The sequence below is a fragment of the Peromyscus californicus genome, unplaced genomic scaffold (genome assembly GCF_007827085.1).
Source record: "Peromyscus californicus insignis strain IS unplaced genomic scaffold, ASM782708v3 Scaffold_4__1_contigs__length_199733344, whole genome shotgun sequence".
Lineage (NCBI taxonomy): Eukaryota > Metazoa > Chordata > Mammalia > Rodentia > Cricetidae > Peromyscus > Peromyscus californicus.
The window spans coordinates 45,432,380-45,448,446 of NW_026294562.1; the positions used below are offsets into that span (position 1 = coordinate 45,432,380).

The following is a 16,067-nucleotide window of genomic DNA, read 5'->3' on the forward strand; positions in this document are numbered from 1 at the left end:
TAATATTAGCTAACAAAAATAAAAACAGGAAGTACATGCAAGCAACTTCCAAAAAATTGTGAGTTGACAGAAACAGCCAGCTGCTTGGACAGTCATCTGAGGTTTCTCCGCAGTGTTGGGGCATCATCTTCAGCCTATAGGCTTAACGTATCTGACAGACTCATTTGTGAAGTAGGATGTACACAAGGTCAACAGTTCGACCTCACATTGGGTGAGAGCAGTCTATATACCAGAAACACCTGAATTCCAATAGTGTCATGTCATGATTCAGGATTTTAAATTCTGGAAATTATTGATGTTTTTTTAATTCAGCTGTACATTCTTTTTTTTTTTTTTTTTTTTTTTGCAGGACTCCAGCTAGCTTTATTGATGCTCCTGTCGGAGCTACCGAAGGGTTTCCAGCAGTCATAGTACAAAGGCTCCTGCAGAGTCACCATCCACAGGCCTGTTCTGTGGGGACCTTGCCCTCACCCTGACCCTTAACTTCCGCTATCACGTGCTCCTGCGACCTGGGCTCCAGGCTCCATCCAGTCAGAAGGACTTCAGAGCATGGTTACCAGTTTGAAGGTTCCCTCAGGTTTGGCAGGAGCCACGTGGACGAAAGTCTTGTAGAGCATAGCACCCTTGGGCAGACTGGTGACCAGATCCACAGCCTCCGAGTTTTTGGGATTGGGCACATAGACCTCTTTCGTGTAGCAGACTATCCCCTCCTCCAGGGCATAGAGGCACTTGTTCTTCCCAAGTCCCACATGGGCGCCTGGGTGCCATCGAAACTGACGCTGAGTGCCAAGGATGTTACCAGCATGAACATAGTGACCTTCCATTTTCTTGATGCCATAGTGTTTGCCTCGCGATTTCCCACCAAGGTTCTTCGAGCTGCCGCCTGTCTTCTTGGATGCATATCTGACCGCAAGAGCTGGAGCTGCCTCGGGGCTCACCAGGGCTGCAGCCCTTGTCCTCAGCGCAAAAACTGCCGATGCCATGTTTCCTTCGCATTCACTTCCGGGCTGTCAGATGTCCATTCTTCTTGGCTATGTGTGTATGTGGCTTCATCTCAGCATCCCATTCTTCTGCACATTCCTCTATTAAATGCCATTCTACTATTGAGAGGCGTGAGCTTAGTTACTCTTCAAGAATAACTGTTTCAGCTGCTGTTCCATTGCACATCAGAAGCCATCGGCCCACTGCCTGTTCAGCTGCCTTCGAAGAAAAGGGCACTGTACCTTTTCCGAATTGCGAAGGCCACTTCAGGGATGGTGCCATATTGTCCTGGCCTCAGAAGATGCCTTTTTTTTTTTTTTTTTTTTTTTTTTTTTTTTTTTGGTTTTTCGAGACAGGTTTTCTCTGTGTAGCTTTGCGCCTCTCCTGGAACTCTCTTTGGAGACCAGACTGGCCTCGAACTCACAGAGATCCGCCTGGCTCTGCCTCCCGAGTGCTGGGATTAAAGGTGTGTGCCACCACCGCCCGGCTAGAAGATGCCTTTTGATAAAGCCATAACCACACTTGTTTTGGCAAGAATCAGTAGTCCTTTGTTTCGTGTCCTGTCTGTCCTGTTTGTCAGCAGTTGATTCGAGGATACTTTGTTGTCCAGTGGCTAACTTTTGCCACAATGAAAGTTAACTCCAATTGCAGTTTTTCAATGCCCATATTTTCTCTGAAGTAGGCTGGTACTGCCAGGAGCTGACATGTCTCATAGTCATAACAAAAAAGAAAAATTTTCCAAGTTATTAAAACATTTTAAATGCCATATTCTGTAGATCTCTGAAGGGTTTGAAGATGACTTGTCTATCTAAAATATATCTGCTCAATCTTGAAAATATACCTAATAGGACTACAAGTTCTATTATAATGTCTAACTACTAGCTTTCATTTTTTATATCCTAATAGTTGGTAATAATAACATTCAAGGATCAGAAAATTGTATTACATTGTTAAATGAATGATATATGTATATTTCTAACTGAGGAGCTTATGTATCTCAGGTTGACTTAGAATTTACTGTGTGGCCAATGATGGCCTTGAACTTCTGACCCTCCAGATTCCACCTTTCCAGGGCTAAGATTACAGGCATACACCACCATGCCCAGTATATACAGAGCTGCATATCAAACTCAGGGCTTCATGTATTCTAGGTAAGCATTCTCAATTAAGTTATATCCCTAGATGGGAGGTCTTTCCATCTTCTGGTGTCTTCATCATTTCTTTTCTTCGGTGTTTCAAAATTTTTATTGTACAAGTCTTTTGCTTCCATGCTTAGGTTTATTCTAAGATATTTAATTTGCATGGGAACAAGTCAGGGCCAACACGCTTAGGAAGTCACGGTGGCTGTGGTTGTCTGCACAAAACATACACAAGATAAAGCCAATCTGAATTCCAGCATAGATGGGAGAAAGTCTCATGAAGTCCCACCTGTAGTTGAAGAAATTGGGCAGCTGAAGGCCATTAGGATAGAAAGGGCCAGTTTTCTTCAAGGAAGTAGCACATGTTAGGATTCCCATGGTCCAGTAGGTGATCCTGCACCCATCTACATAAGGACAGCACTGACAGGGCTTGATACAATATGAAAAGAAACCATGGAGATGAGAGGGAGTGTAGTGAAGGGGGTCTGGAGGAGTTAGAAAAAGAATAGGGGTTGACATTATCAAAACACACTGATCATGTGTATACATATATGAAATTATCAAAGAATGAATAAAAAAGATATGTCGACTACAGAAGTTTAAGTGACATGATTGTTTGATGCATAATCGGTAAAATAACATCATAAAATGCTGTATTTGCTGCCAGAAAAATGCCAAAGTATTTGAAATATGCTCTAAATCAAGAAATTTAAAATTCCTTACCCCTCACCCCTTACTGCCTGCAACAGATGAGAGAGCTGACCCTCCCTGTTACCAGTGGCAGCACTCAGGAAACTGGCCCTGCCCCTCACCTAGGCAGCATAGAAGAGCTACTGGGTGGTCGGAGGTGAGGGTGACCCAGCCCCAATGTTATGAGCAAAGAAGAGCTGTCCCATTACTCATCAGATATGTGGTGGCATGGGTGGAGGAGAGATGCCCTTCCCCCCCAACCTCCCACTCATCAACGTCTGAGACAGATGGAGGAGCTGGTCCTGGGGTCATAAGAATGGGAGGGCTGACCCTGCCCCTCACCATCTGCAGCACTTAGAAGAATGGCTTCTGTACCTCACCTGGACAACATAATAGAGCTGGCCCTAATGGTATAGGTGTGGGAGACCCTGAGGGAGTGAAAGCAGTGGAACCAGTCCCACCCCTCACTCATTGCTGCAAGAGATGGATGAATTAGCAGGGGGCAATGCTGGAGAGCTCACCTTGGTGGTGAGGACAGGGGAGAACTGGCTGGTGGACCAACCCTACAGCTGCCCAGGCCCAGAACCATGGTTATGACTTGGCCTGCCTGAACATCTACCTCATCTAGGCCCAGAACCATGGTTATGACTTGGCCTGCCTGAACATCTACCTCATCTATATATAATATGCAAGATCTCCACAACAGAGGGCAACAACCGGATATCCAAGAAGTGTCTAGTGAGGGCCCAGCATCAATAGTATAGTAGAAATCAGAGGCCTCGAACCAGACCAATGACTCTTGCAACGAACACTTGCAAGTAAAGATATATGGACAAAGGGGTTTACTGTGTGACTCACTGTGTCACACTGCAGCTTCCATGACGAGATTTTTTTTATTTTTTCCTTTTTTTCTCTCAATTTTTTTCATTTTGGGGGTGGTGGTGGTGCAGGGGCAGAGGGTGGATGCGAAGGGACAGGGAAATGAATGGGATCAAGATGCATGATGTAAACGACACATAGAATAAATAAAAAGAAATTTAAAATTAAGTTAATTAGCAATGACTTTATATTTTAATACCTTCCAGGGAAAAAGACTAAAACAGTTACGGGAAGAAGCAAGAAACCCACTGTGCAGGCAGCATGCTTGTGAAACAGCACCAGTGTTCTTACCCTGGGGAAGTCATTCTTGATTCTCTCCAATGTTGTAGCTCCAGCATCCAGGATGCTGAAGGACTGGTAGTACAGGTCTGTGCTGAAAGAATTTCTAAGAAGTTCATGGAAACAGATAAATTACAATCATCTTGATTAAAGTTGCTGGGTGACCCAAATTGACTTCCCAGCTATTGGTGTTCTGAAGAGTCCCATACATGTTCACTTCTCCCCAAGTGAGTAAGAACTGTTATAATAATGCAGTTTGGGATTTACTCTGTGCCAGAAAGCGCCATTGATATTGTGAGCATTATTTGCCACTCTTCATTCTCATACACCTCTAAGGTAGGTCCTAACCTTACCTAAGCTTATAGGCTTCCATTCTCCACAGTGATTGGGCAGAAGACACTCTTGTTGACTCCATGCTATCTAACTGCAGGGTTTTTCCCCTTAACTTTGAGTTCACACAACCACCCCGTTCAGTCGCTGGAAAAGTATTAATCATCCTTGAAAGAACACTGCAAGCAGAGCCCTGTTCATCACTACCAGCTAAGCAACCACAGCATCTTCTGCAAGAGCTTCTGAGTTTATAAAATGCCTCATTCTTGCTCTGGGCATAAACACCGAGGAGGGGGGTTGGTTAAGAAAGAAGCGGGGCTTCTCTCCACTGCAGAGCTGATTAATTTACAATTAGCAAAGGCAAAAAGGTCCTTTTCTGAAACTTATGCTTGGGGCCCTACACTGAAAACTTAGTCACTGAATTCTGTCTCTTTGAAGGGGAAAGACAATCCATCACTAGAAAAGAATGCCTTTCTAGAACTCAAACCTCTCCATGGCCAAACAGAGACATTCTTTCTCTGATGTGAAATTTCAACATGAAGCCTCTGAGACTTCTTATCTATGAAAAGAATTAAACATACTGACAGATGAGTATTGAAAGAACAGTACAGTGAGCAGCTGGAGCTCTACCACTCAAACTCCATACCACGGTGCCTGGACATGAGCTGGTTTGCCACATATGGATCTATCTACTAACCTATTATGACTTCATGATCCTTCATTCTCAAATAATAGTACAGGCTCTGAGGAAGATGAACATTCCTTTAGCTGAGTTCATTGGTGCACATTTTTTAATCCCTATACTCAGGAGGCCAAGGCAATGGGATCACAAGTTTAAAGCCAGTCTGGATTTCATAGCAAGACTCTGTTATAGAGAAAATGAAAACAAAAGCAAAGAAAAAGACAGATAGTCCCTTTATGTCATTAACATACATATTATTAGCATATCATGAAGTATCTAAGAGAAGGAATGATTTTCTAATATCATATCATAATCAGTTCAAATCCCCATTTACCCACTTTTTTTTCCAGCTGATTCTTTGTTTCTTCATTGCCAAGAATTCAACTCACAGTCTTGTATCTCTACTGCTGATCCTACTCTGGCCATACAGTGAAAATACAAAAAACCAAAAAAGATATACTTGGGCTGTAGATACAGCTCAGTGGTAGAGCACTATCCTAGCCTGATGTGGGTCTAGGTTCAATCCATGATGTTAAAAAAAAAAAGAATATGTACTCACAGCAGTATATGTGCACTGATTTAGTTATAAAACCTCTTTAGTCTTGTATTCTCTATCACCCTCACTCACTTCCCTTTCTAAATAATGATACTGACATTTGGAAGAGACTAAGAAGTTCTTTTTATTTTTAAGAAATGTTCTATTCATTTTACATACCAAACAAAGGTTCCTTCCCCTCCCTCCTCCTACCCACAGCATTCCCCCACAAACCACCCCCTATTACCACCTCTTCCAGGGCAAGGCTTCCCATGGGGAGTCAGCAGAGCCTAGTACACTCAGTTGAGGCAGGTCCAAGCATCTCCTCCCTGCACCAAGACTGTGCAAGATGTCCCACCATAGGCACTGTACTCCCCAGCTCATGTCCTAGGGATGGGTCTTGATCCCACTGCCAGGGGGCCCCTTAAGCAAATCAAGCTACACAACTGTCTTGCCTATGCAGAGTACCTAGTTCAGTCCCATGAAGGCTCCACAGCTGTTGATCTAAAGTTTATGAGTTCCCACTAGCTTGGTTTGGTTGTCTCTACAGGTTTCCCCATCATGGTCTTGATGCCCCTTGCTCACAGAATCCCTCTTCTCTCTCCTTGACTGGACTCCTGGAGCTCAGCCTGGTGGTTGACTGTGGGTCTCTGCGTCTGCTTCCATCAGTTACTGGATGAAGGCTCTACGATGACAGGTAGGATATTCACCGATCTGATTACTGGAGTAGACTAGTTCAGGCACCCTCTCTGCTATTGTTAGTAGTCTAAGGTGGGGTCATCCTTGTGGATTCCTGGGAACTTTCCTAGCACCAGGTTTCTCCCTATCCCCATAATGTCTCCCTCTATCACAGCGTCTGTAACGCTTCACATCCCATTGGTATTTTGTTGTTGTTGTTGTAAAGGAATATGGTCTGAACCAAACTACCATCATCTAGAGCAGGCTTTTTCTTTGTGCTGCCACCTAGCTTCCAAATCAAGACATAGAGACTTATTCTTAGTTATAAATGATTGGCCTATAGCTTGGGCTCATTTCTAGCTAGCTCTTTTAGCTTAATTTAACCTGTTTCTCTTTATCCATATTTTGCCTTGGGGCTTTTTACCTTTCTTTCTTTCTCTCTGTCTTTTTTCTTTCTTTCTTCCTGTATGTCCTACTTTCCTGCTTCTTGTGTCTGACTGGCTGGAGGCTGCCTGGCTTCTTACCCCAGGAATGTCCCTCTCTTTCTCCCTCATTCTCTTCCCCTCTTCTTGCTCTTTTCTCTTCTCTTCTCTGGATCCTAGATTTTTCCTCCTACTTATTCTTTCTGCCCACCAGCCCCATCTATCCCTTTCCTGTGTAGCTATTGACCATTCAGCTTTTTATTAAACCAATCAGGTGCCTTAGGCAGGCATGGTAAAACAAATGCAACACATCTTTACATAAACAAATGAAGCACAAACAAATGTAACACATCTTTACATTGTTAACAAAGGCAGCAGAAACGAATGTAACACATCCTTACATAGTTAAAGTAATATTTAACAACAGTCATTTTCATGAGTTCAGCTGTACACTCTTGCAAAAGACCATCATAGCTGGGTTTGTTGACTGTTGACCTCCCCTTGTAGGAGGGGTGGGAAAGGTTATGGGACTCTCATCTGAGGTTCCAGCTACTCATCCCAATTAGTTGTGTGCAACTCTTCCCAAATAGCACATGGTCTCAAGGAAGGACTAGAGGTACACATGCTAGGAAGGACTAAGAAGGGTTCCCATCTACACAACCACTAGGAAGCTATCATCTAAGCCAGGTGTAGACCTTTTAATGAGGCTGCTCCAGGGTCAGTTATGCCCTTACTTGGAGCCCCTCATCTGTGCTCTGTAAGTAGCCCCAATAAACTCATTGGCTTCTCCAGGGTGAGCTTTTGTGGAAGCAAAAGCTTTAGTTTGTCATTGGGATCTTATCAGGAGGGGAGGTGAACTTTGCCTAGTCATCCCTGCACCTCTGCCCACTGAAGAAAATTTTCCCAATAGTTGTTTACATTTGAAGACACTTAACTTATCTTGCTTCCTGTAGTCTGGCATTTTCAGGGCACAAATTGACTCCAGTTAAATATTTTGTCATTTTATATACTTTACATTATTGGGAACATGTATCAGATTGTTTCTGACCTAAGAATGACCATTGGTTCAGATGACAGTGAGCCCCTCTCTGAAGATACTTCTTTGTTCTTGAAGTTAGTAATCAATCTCTGTGGTTATAGTAAAATATCACTAATACATACAGTAATACAACATCTCTTTTCTTAGTGGCTTAATAATCCTTAATGACCTTCCTCCTGCTTCAACCTCCCATGTGTCGGAATTACAGGGCTGTGTCATCACAGCTTGTCTATAATTTAAAAATTTAGAACGAAGTAATGGAAAGACATGCTTCAGGAGACTTCCCTTCCATCTCCTTTCCCTTGATCTGCATTAGTAACTATTTTTTCATTCCTCTTGTTAGGGTTTCATTTTGGGAAGTTAATGTGACTTCTCACTTCTCCTCTTTATTACCTGTAAGATAATGCACAGCATAAAGTATAGACCCAAATCTATGTCTTTCCTACAGATTATTAAAAAAGTAAATGGATTCATAGCTCATAGCTTCTACATCTAGATATTATACAAAAGTCTTCCCTCTTGTTGATAGAAAGAGTAGGTGGTCACAAGCATCCTATTGTCTCTCAATTACTTTGAACTCTTATTTAAATGGAGAAGATTGCTGCAAGTGGATCACACACAGACACAGACACACACACACACACACACACACACACACACACACACACACACACATGAACTCATTTTCAGTGGTGATGGCTTGTTTTTAGTTGGATATAAACATTTCTAGTTGACATTCATCCGCTTCTCATGGCCTCCACACTTGTGGTCTGTGCTTCAGTCTCCTAAGACCGTTTGTAGGTAATCTCCAATAAATGATGTTTTCTCACACGAATGCAGAAAACACACTTGAAGCAAAAGCTGATGGAACTGGAAAAAGAAATGGATAATCCACAACTGTGTATGGAACCTTCAGCCTCAACCCGAAGTGACTGTTGATGAAGTGGACAGAAAGAGTACCCAGAATCAGCTGAGCTGGAGCTAGGCTTGAGTGATGACTGCTGCTTCTGTACTCAGGTTTCAGTGGCTTTGGTGACTCTTCCTACACTGGAGTATGGCTGCACTGCTTAGTCTTTTGTCAACCCAATTTGGAAGTCTAAAGCGCCCCTCTAAATCACTCTGGTCTAAGTGTTTTCATTTCATAGCTTTTCCATTTATATGGGAGATGGAAAGAAATGATACATCTTCTCCTGTTGTTCCCACTGATAGACAAAGATCGAGTGCCAGACCTGGAAGCCATTTTGTGAGAACATTGGTGCTAGGTTCCCAACAGGACTATGGATGAATTCCAGACTCTAACCTGAGACCATCGGATATTTAATAGTCAGGCAGAATGAGTCTTAGACTATGCTCGCAGGAGCAGAGGAGTGAGAAAAGGAATAGACTTTCATATGAGTCTGGTTCCACTTGGCAGATCCATTCCAAAGAGAAGAGTTTGGGCCTATAAACTGGGAATCTTGGAGTAGTGAGAAGCCACAGGATGGGTGTATATTTTGGCCAAGTATTTCTTAGAGACAGATTACTTTTCCAGTTTCTAATGTGTGATAGCCATGCAGAAAAACAAACTGCTCACAGTCTGAATAACTTATCTGCATGAGCTTTTAAACACTCGATGGGCTAACTTTCTTAAATGCCTTTGAAAGTAAAAATAAGGACACATTTGATTCAACATTATAAGTGGATGATTGGCTTTTATCACACCCAACGAAATAAGGTATGTGTATACACAAAAGATGGAGGGTTGTGACAAAAGGTTGCAGTCACGTGGGGCTTCTTAGACTTCCACACCATTGGATTTCTTATACCTTCTGTCTTAGAAAAAAAAAGATGAGATTGAGATCTATACTAACTACCACAAAAATGAAGACTCATCCTTGATTTACTTTTTCTATAAACTTGAATTAATATAAGAAGGCTAAGGCTTTATCTGTGAGGCGGTCATTGTTCAAAATGGAACATATTGGATGGCTGCCTTCTACCTTTAAATACACACCAATGATATTGGTGAGGAATAATTCTGACACCACGGAATGACAATCAAGAAGCACTTACATACCCAGAGGCCCCAAGAGCTTTCTGTAACTGTGAAACCTATGCAGCTTGTCAGACAAAATCTTTAGTACCTGATATCACCTCCACCATAAGACGTTTTGCATGGCCCACAGAATCAACTAAGCAGGCTCAGAGGGGCTCACAGAGACTGAAGCCACAATTACAGAGCCTGTATGGGTCTGAGGTAGGTCCTCTGCATATATGTTATGATTGTGTAGCTTGGTGTTCTTGTGGGACTCCTAAGAGCGGGAGTGGGAGGTGTCTCTGACTCTTTTGCTTTCTCTTGGGACCCTTTTTCCCCCTACTGGGTTGCCTCGGCCTTGATAGGAGGGTATGTGCCTAGTCCTTTTGTAACTTGTAATGCCATGTTTGGTTGATATCCCTGGAAAGCCTGCTCTTTTCTGAAGAGAAACAGAGGAGTGGATCTAGAGGAGAGGTGAGGTGGGGAAACTGGGAGGAACAGAGGGAGGGGAGGCTGTGGTCAGGATGTAATAAAGAGAAGAATAAAAAAAAACCATTTTTTTAAATAAAAAAAAGTTTTGTTATTTTAGCCTGAGTCTATAAAAGATGAAGAAAGAAAAAGAAAAGGTAGTTTTTGCCCAAAAGCTCACTAGGTTTGATGCTACTGGAATTTTCTAATAGTCAGACTGTTATAATCTAGGCCCCAAGCACTTCATTTTGGCTCTTGGGAGATTAACCAGCCACTTGAATGCTGATTTAGTGCTTAAAAGACTCAAGACTTTAAAAGTCATGAGCTGATAGCTTGCAGAGTTTTAAAAATAAGTCTTCCTTGCTGTGACACCAGGAAGTGCAGCTGCATATATTATTATTATATTATTATTATTAAAAGGCCAAGGGTTGTGGTCATCCCAAACAACTTCCATAACCCCCAAAGTGATGATGCCTTCAAATGTGTTACAGTAGCCACCTGCTGGCCCATCCACAAAGATGTTATCAGAGATCCTTATCACTTTAATATGAATCCATATGCTCCACGTCCCATTGGTGCAGAATGGATACAAGTAGTATAGTTTTTACTGGACAGAATATTTGGTTCGCAAATAACATCGTAAGGGGAAATATCTGTTAATGATGTTGAAGTTACAGATCACTCTCACGTAACTACAGAAGAATCTGTTGTGGTCTTTGTAGATACAGCAGGAAACCTACTTAAAATATCATTAAAGACCCATCCCACATCACAGGGGCCAGAGAAAGACTTAACGCTCATTTGCAGAACAAAACCAGTCCAAGCCTACAAACAATTTATTAGCGCGTTAGGCACGGCACGGCTCTCCCCCCCCCCCCCCCAAGTTGTTCCTACCTCAGGAAGCCCAGGCCTTCTTACAGCCTCCCTCCTGTCACCAGCTGGCCCCCACCCCCTTTGCACCTGGCCCCTGGTTTTGTGTGTGTGCGCGTGCGTGTGTTATGAAGAGGGGTTATTTTGCTATGGAGAGGAGGACTTTCATGACTTCAAACATGGACATTAGATCAAGTTTTTATCTTGCTTCATAATCCTGTCTTTGATGTCACCAGACTGAAACCTCTCAGAAGAAAAGGGGGAGAGCTGTGAAAAGAGGCCTAGTTAATTTATACGTGGAAGTGCTGCTGCCCTAATTCGCCTGGGTAGCATTTTCATTGTCTTCTGCTTTACATCCTAAAGGCAGGCTTACGCCAGGCAATTATGAATGGCCCCTCTGAACAAATAATTGAAATTCACAAGTTGTGGAGTATGGGTAGACCATGTCTGGGTTGGAGGTGTGAGGTCAGATGTACCCCCTTGGGCGTTATTAAAGTTGCAGGCTCTTCTCACAGGATCGTATTTGTCTTACATTAGTTTTAATGGCAACTAATCAGGTAAACTGCATGTGCTGAGGACAGTGATCTCAGGGAACAATCCTCACAAAGCAGCCAGGGAGGCTGGACTCCTCTGATATGTGTAAACAGCAAATTCTCCATAAATCACAGGGGTGCCAACATGAACACCCGATTTCAGAAATAAGAATGGAAAATGGGTTTAATTTCTGGGTGTGTGTGTGGGGGGGGGCTTTACTGAGCTTTGTTTTTTAATTCTTAGAGTTCATTTTTTTTTTTAATTTCCACACCAAGGATAATGTCACCCACACAGGAGACCCCAGTGAATGTCTGAAAGCAAGCATATTTGCACATGTGCATTCATACCCACACCCCCTTAGCTGACTAATTATGAACTAATTACTCCAAGCCAAATTCTGCCCTCTGCCGTGAGTGTCCAAATTAGTTATTATATGGAGTGTGTTCTCCAAGGAAAAGATCTGTGCTGCCTTCTAGAAGACCAGACAGGATCTGCATTAGCAGGAGCAGCAAAGTAGAATTCAGCACACACCCAGCTGTGCTCAGTACACCCTGTTCAGTGATGTTTTTTAAAAATCTCTTCATAAGGTGAGGGGGTGTTGATCTCTGAGGTTGTGTGACCACTCAGGGTTTAAACCAATCCCTGTCACATCCTCATAAACAGAGAAAATATTTATCATCAGCTCTGTTGTTAAGGAAGGAAAGAAGGAGGGAAGAAAGGAAGGAAGGAAGGAGGAAAGAAAGGAAGGAAGGAGGAAAGAAATGAAGGAAGGAAGGAAGGAAGGAAGGAAGGAAGGAATGAAGGAAAGAAGGAAGGAAGGAAGGAAGGATGTTGAGTCAGACTCCCTGAAAGATTCTAGAATTCTTCAGCTATACCTGCCTGAAAGTCTCCCTTGTGATCTGTTTTCCCTGCCAGATTAGCCTTGGAAATAAATTTTAGAGCAATGAAAGAGACATGATCTTCTCTCTAGCATTGTAATTAATATTTGAGTTTCTCATCTAAAACCTGGTTTCTCTTTTTTTTTTTCTTACAGAAATTGTTTGCATTGCCAAGAAAATCTCAGAAATAAGCAATGGGGCTGGACTTGTAGGAATTTCTCCCCATAGATATGCCTGTGTGCACACAGATCAGCAAAGATAAACAGGGCAGAGTATGTAAGCTCTACAACATCATTCTTTGTCCTCAACTGGACTTGTTAAACAACACGTATACCTCAGAGATGATGTGGCCACTAAGAATGAGTTAGGTCCCATGCTGGTTTAAGGACTTGTAACACCGAGACACCCTGCAGAAATGATGCTGTTTATGCTAGTTTTCTGTCACTGTAACAAAATGCCTGAGATAATGAACCCATTAGGAGAAAAGGGTTCTTAGGGCTCTTGGATTTGAAGGGTTCCATCCCCTGATCTTTTGGTGCTGCTGATTTGACACATCATGACAGTGAGTGAGCAGCATAGCAGAGCTGCTTGTGTTAAGAGAGCCCAGCTAACTCAGTTGGTAGAGCATGGGACTCTTAATCTCAGGGTTGTGGGTTCGAGCCCCATGTTGTGTGCCAGATATTGTGGGAATTTATTTAGGTAACTCCACATAGTTAAAAAGGAGGTTTATTTTTGAGTAACTAACAGCCAGTAAAGGGGTTGGTTACAGGATCTTGGAGAGGTGGGGTGCAGTCCAACAGGGTTCTCTGGAGAACTCTAACTTGGTCTGTCTTCCAGCATCCAGGATCATGAGGAGCCAAGAGGGCTGGCACATCTGGATCTCAGGTCTTAAGGGCTCCCATCTTGGCCCCACCCCAGGGGTGCATCATAGGTAGGTGTGGCAGTTACCAGACCCCTCACTAGGGGTAGTACTTCCAGGTCAAAGCTGGAACAGCTACCCAGTACACAAAGAGAAGGAGGGGAAGTCAAAGTCTCACCGTCTCCTTCAAGAGCACACTTCCAATGACATAAACACTCCCAATGGGCCCCATCTCTTAAAGGTTACATGTCTCTCAGTATCACCACTAGTCATGGAGACCATGCCTTCAACATATGACCTTTTGGGGGACATTTACAATCTAAACTGGGGTAGAGTTCCCCAATAGTAATGCCAAATTTGAAATTTTAAACCACAAACCTGAAAAATCAAAATCTGATTTTGAAAGCAAAATGGCTTCTCTGGATTCTTTTAGTCCCTCAAAATATCTTGCATCATATTTGTATAAATTCATCCTAGTTATATTTCTTCTTCCACCCTGACCTTGCTTTGCCAGGGTCCCCTATCTGTGCTTTCCAATCATTGCAGCAATAGATAAAAGCCTGGAGATAGTTGTAGGAAATGAATATGTGAGATACATTGTTGGATTTTAAAAATCATATGATAGTATTTACCTATGAGTTGTACGTGTTTAGAAATATTCACAGAGCTACCCAGAAGCAATTGTAAATAGTCATTAACTATCTTTTCATACTGTTTCTGAAGTGAGCTGTCAGGCATGGCAGCGTACACCTCTAAGCCTAGCACCCAGAAGGCAAAGGCAGAAGGATCTTGAGTGTGAGGATACCCTGGCCTACATAGTGAAATTTAATCTTAAAAAAGCAAAAAGGATATGATTTATAAAGAAGGACAGTAAAGGGGTAAGAGATTACATAAAGGGAAGCTAAGTGACAATATGAAGTAAAGAAAATCTACTCGTGTGGTAGAGCTGTCACAGCCCTGCCTGGGGATCCTTAACCAATACAAAACATGCCTAAATATGCATAAAATATGAAGTGAATTGTCCATACTATAATGAACAGAACTCGCTTACTTTGAGACAAAATGTGGGATCAAATGTCACCTGGATTTGGTTCTGAAAGGCAAAAACTTTTATGATCCTGCTGTGGGATGGTCTGTATGTCAAATTGCTCTGATTGGTCAATAAATAAAACACTGATTGGCCAGTGGCTAGGCAGGAAGTATAGGCGGGACTAACAGAGAGGAGAAAAGAAAGAACAGGAAGGCAGAAGGAGTCACTGCCAGACGCCGCCATGACAAGCAGCATGTGAAGACGCCGGTAAGCCACGAGCCACATGGCAAGGTATAGATTTATGGAAATGGATTAATTTAAGTTATAAGAGCAGTTAGCAAGAAGCCTGCCACGGCCATACAGTTTGTAAGCAATATAAGTCTCTGTGTTTACTTGGTTGGGTCTGAGCGGCTGTGGGACTGGTGGGTGACAAAGATTTGTCCTGACTGTGGGCAAGGCAGGAAAACTCTAGTTATATGATCCTCAATTTTTCTGGTTCAGTAGGAAGAACTAGGCTGGAAAACAACCAGAACATGAGCTGAGCTGAGACTGTCTACTCTTACACAGTTCAAAATTCCTGAATAGGGAATGGTGCTAACCACAGTGGACAGGTCTTCACACTTCAATTAACCCCCCACAGACATGCTCACAGGCCAATCTAACTCCTTCCCCAATTGATTCCTTAAAATACCAGCATTATAAAGAGACACTGTGTCTATCAGTGTGATTATCAGACTACTGAAACAATGGACCTCAATGAAATGAGAATTTCCCCAAGAATCTCATGCTGAGAGAAGGAAAAGACAACCAGAGGGAAAAATGTGTCTCCCTGAAAGAGATTTCATATCATTCTAACATGTGTCAGACCACCTATTGGCTGAGACTGAAGCCCAGACAATGATGGGTGAGTAGTGGGTGGAACCACACCTTAGCCCAGCTGCTTAGATGTGCACAGGTGTCTTTGGCACTCTATTTAAATTTCCATTTCACTTCAGAACCCCAGTGGACTTGGCGGATTCACTGGATTTTCTTTGTCCCTCCTCCTAATGAGGCCACATTGGATAAATCTCCTGTTTTGTTTCCACTTTGAATTTGGCTCTTTTAATTGACTTACTAAGGATTGGTGGCTGGACCTGGCTTAGGGCACAGGGCATGGCCCCCAACTTCGATAACAATTCTAGATTGTGTTGAGTTGATAATTAACACTATCACATATGCTCTTACTAGGTATTGCATAAGCAGGACACCAGCCTTTACATCTGCAAATGTGTTAGTAGGCAGATTGTCTATACTCTTTCACTGAAGACAGGCTTTGGTTCTCTCAAAATCAAATATACATGGGCCATTATACTGAAGGTCCCTGGGTGGTTAAGCTCTCAAAGCCTCAAACCCTTTCATGTGTAAGAGGAGTACTACTCTGCTGGATTTAATACACACACAAATCACCTTGCGAAACTTCAGATTCTCATGCAGGAATATGAGATCAAGTCCAAGCTTTGATTCCACTTTCCTATCCAGCTCCCCAGTAATGATGAATCTATTCTATTCCACGTGTTTTTGTTTCAGTATCAAGTTGCCTTTGTTACTATTGCTCTAAAGTATATAACTTGAAATCAGATATGATGTTGTCACCAACATATTCTTTTGGCTGAAGGTGGTTTTGGCTCTCTGGTGTCTTTTTACAGATTTACTTTATTCATTCATTCATTCATGGACCATGTGGCTAACTCCATATCCTGGCTACTGTGAATCACTCGTGT

The 16,067-nt window shown here is 42.6% G+C and overlaps 1 protein-coding gene across 1 annotated transcript; it reads right to left on the bottom strand.

Moving 5' to 3' along the window:
* Positions 1-494: 494 nt before the first annotated feature.
* LOC128093936 (39S ribosomal protein L27, mitochondrial-like) lies at positions 495-992 on the bottom strand. The gene has a single exon (XM_052711852.1). The coding sequence runs from the start codon at positions 981-983 to the stop codon at positions 543-545; it is 441 nt and encodes a 146-aa protein (XP_052567812.1). The 5' UTR covers positions 984-992; the 3' UTR covers positions 495-542.
* Between the last annotated feature and the right edge of the window lie 15,075 nt (positions 993-16,067).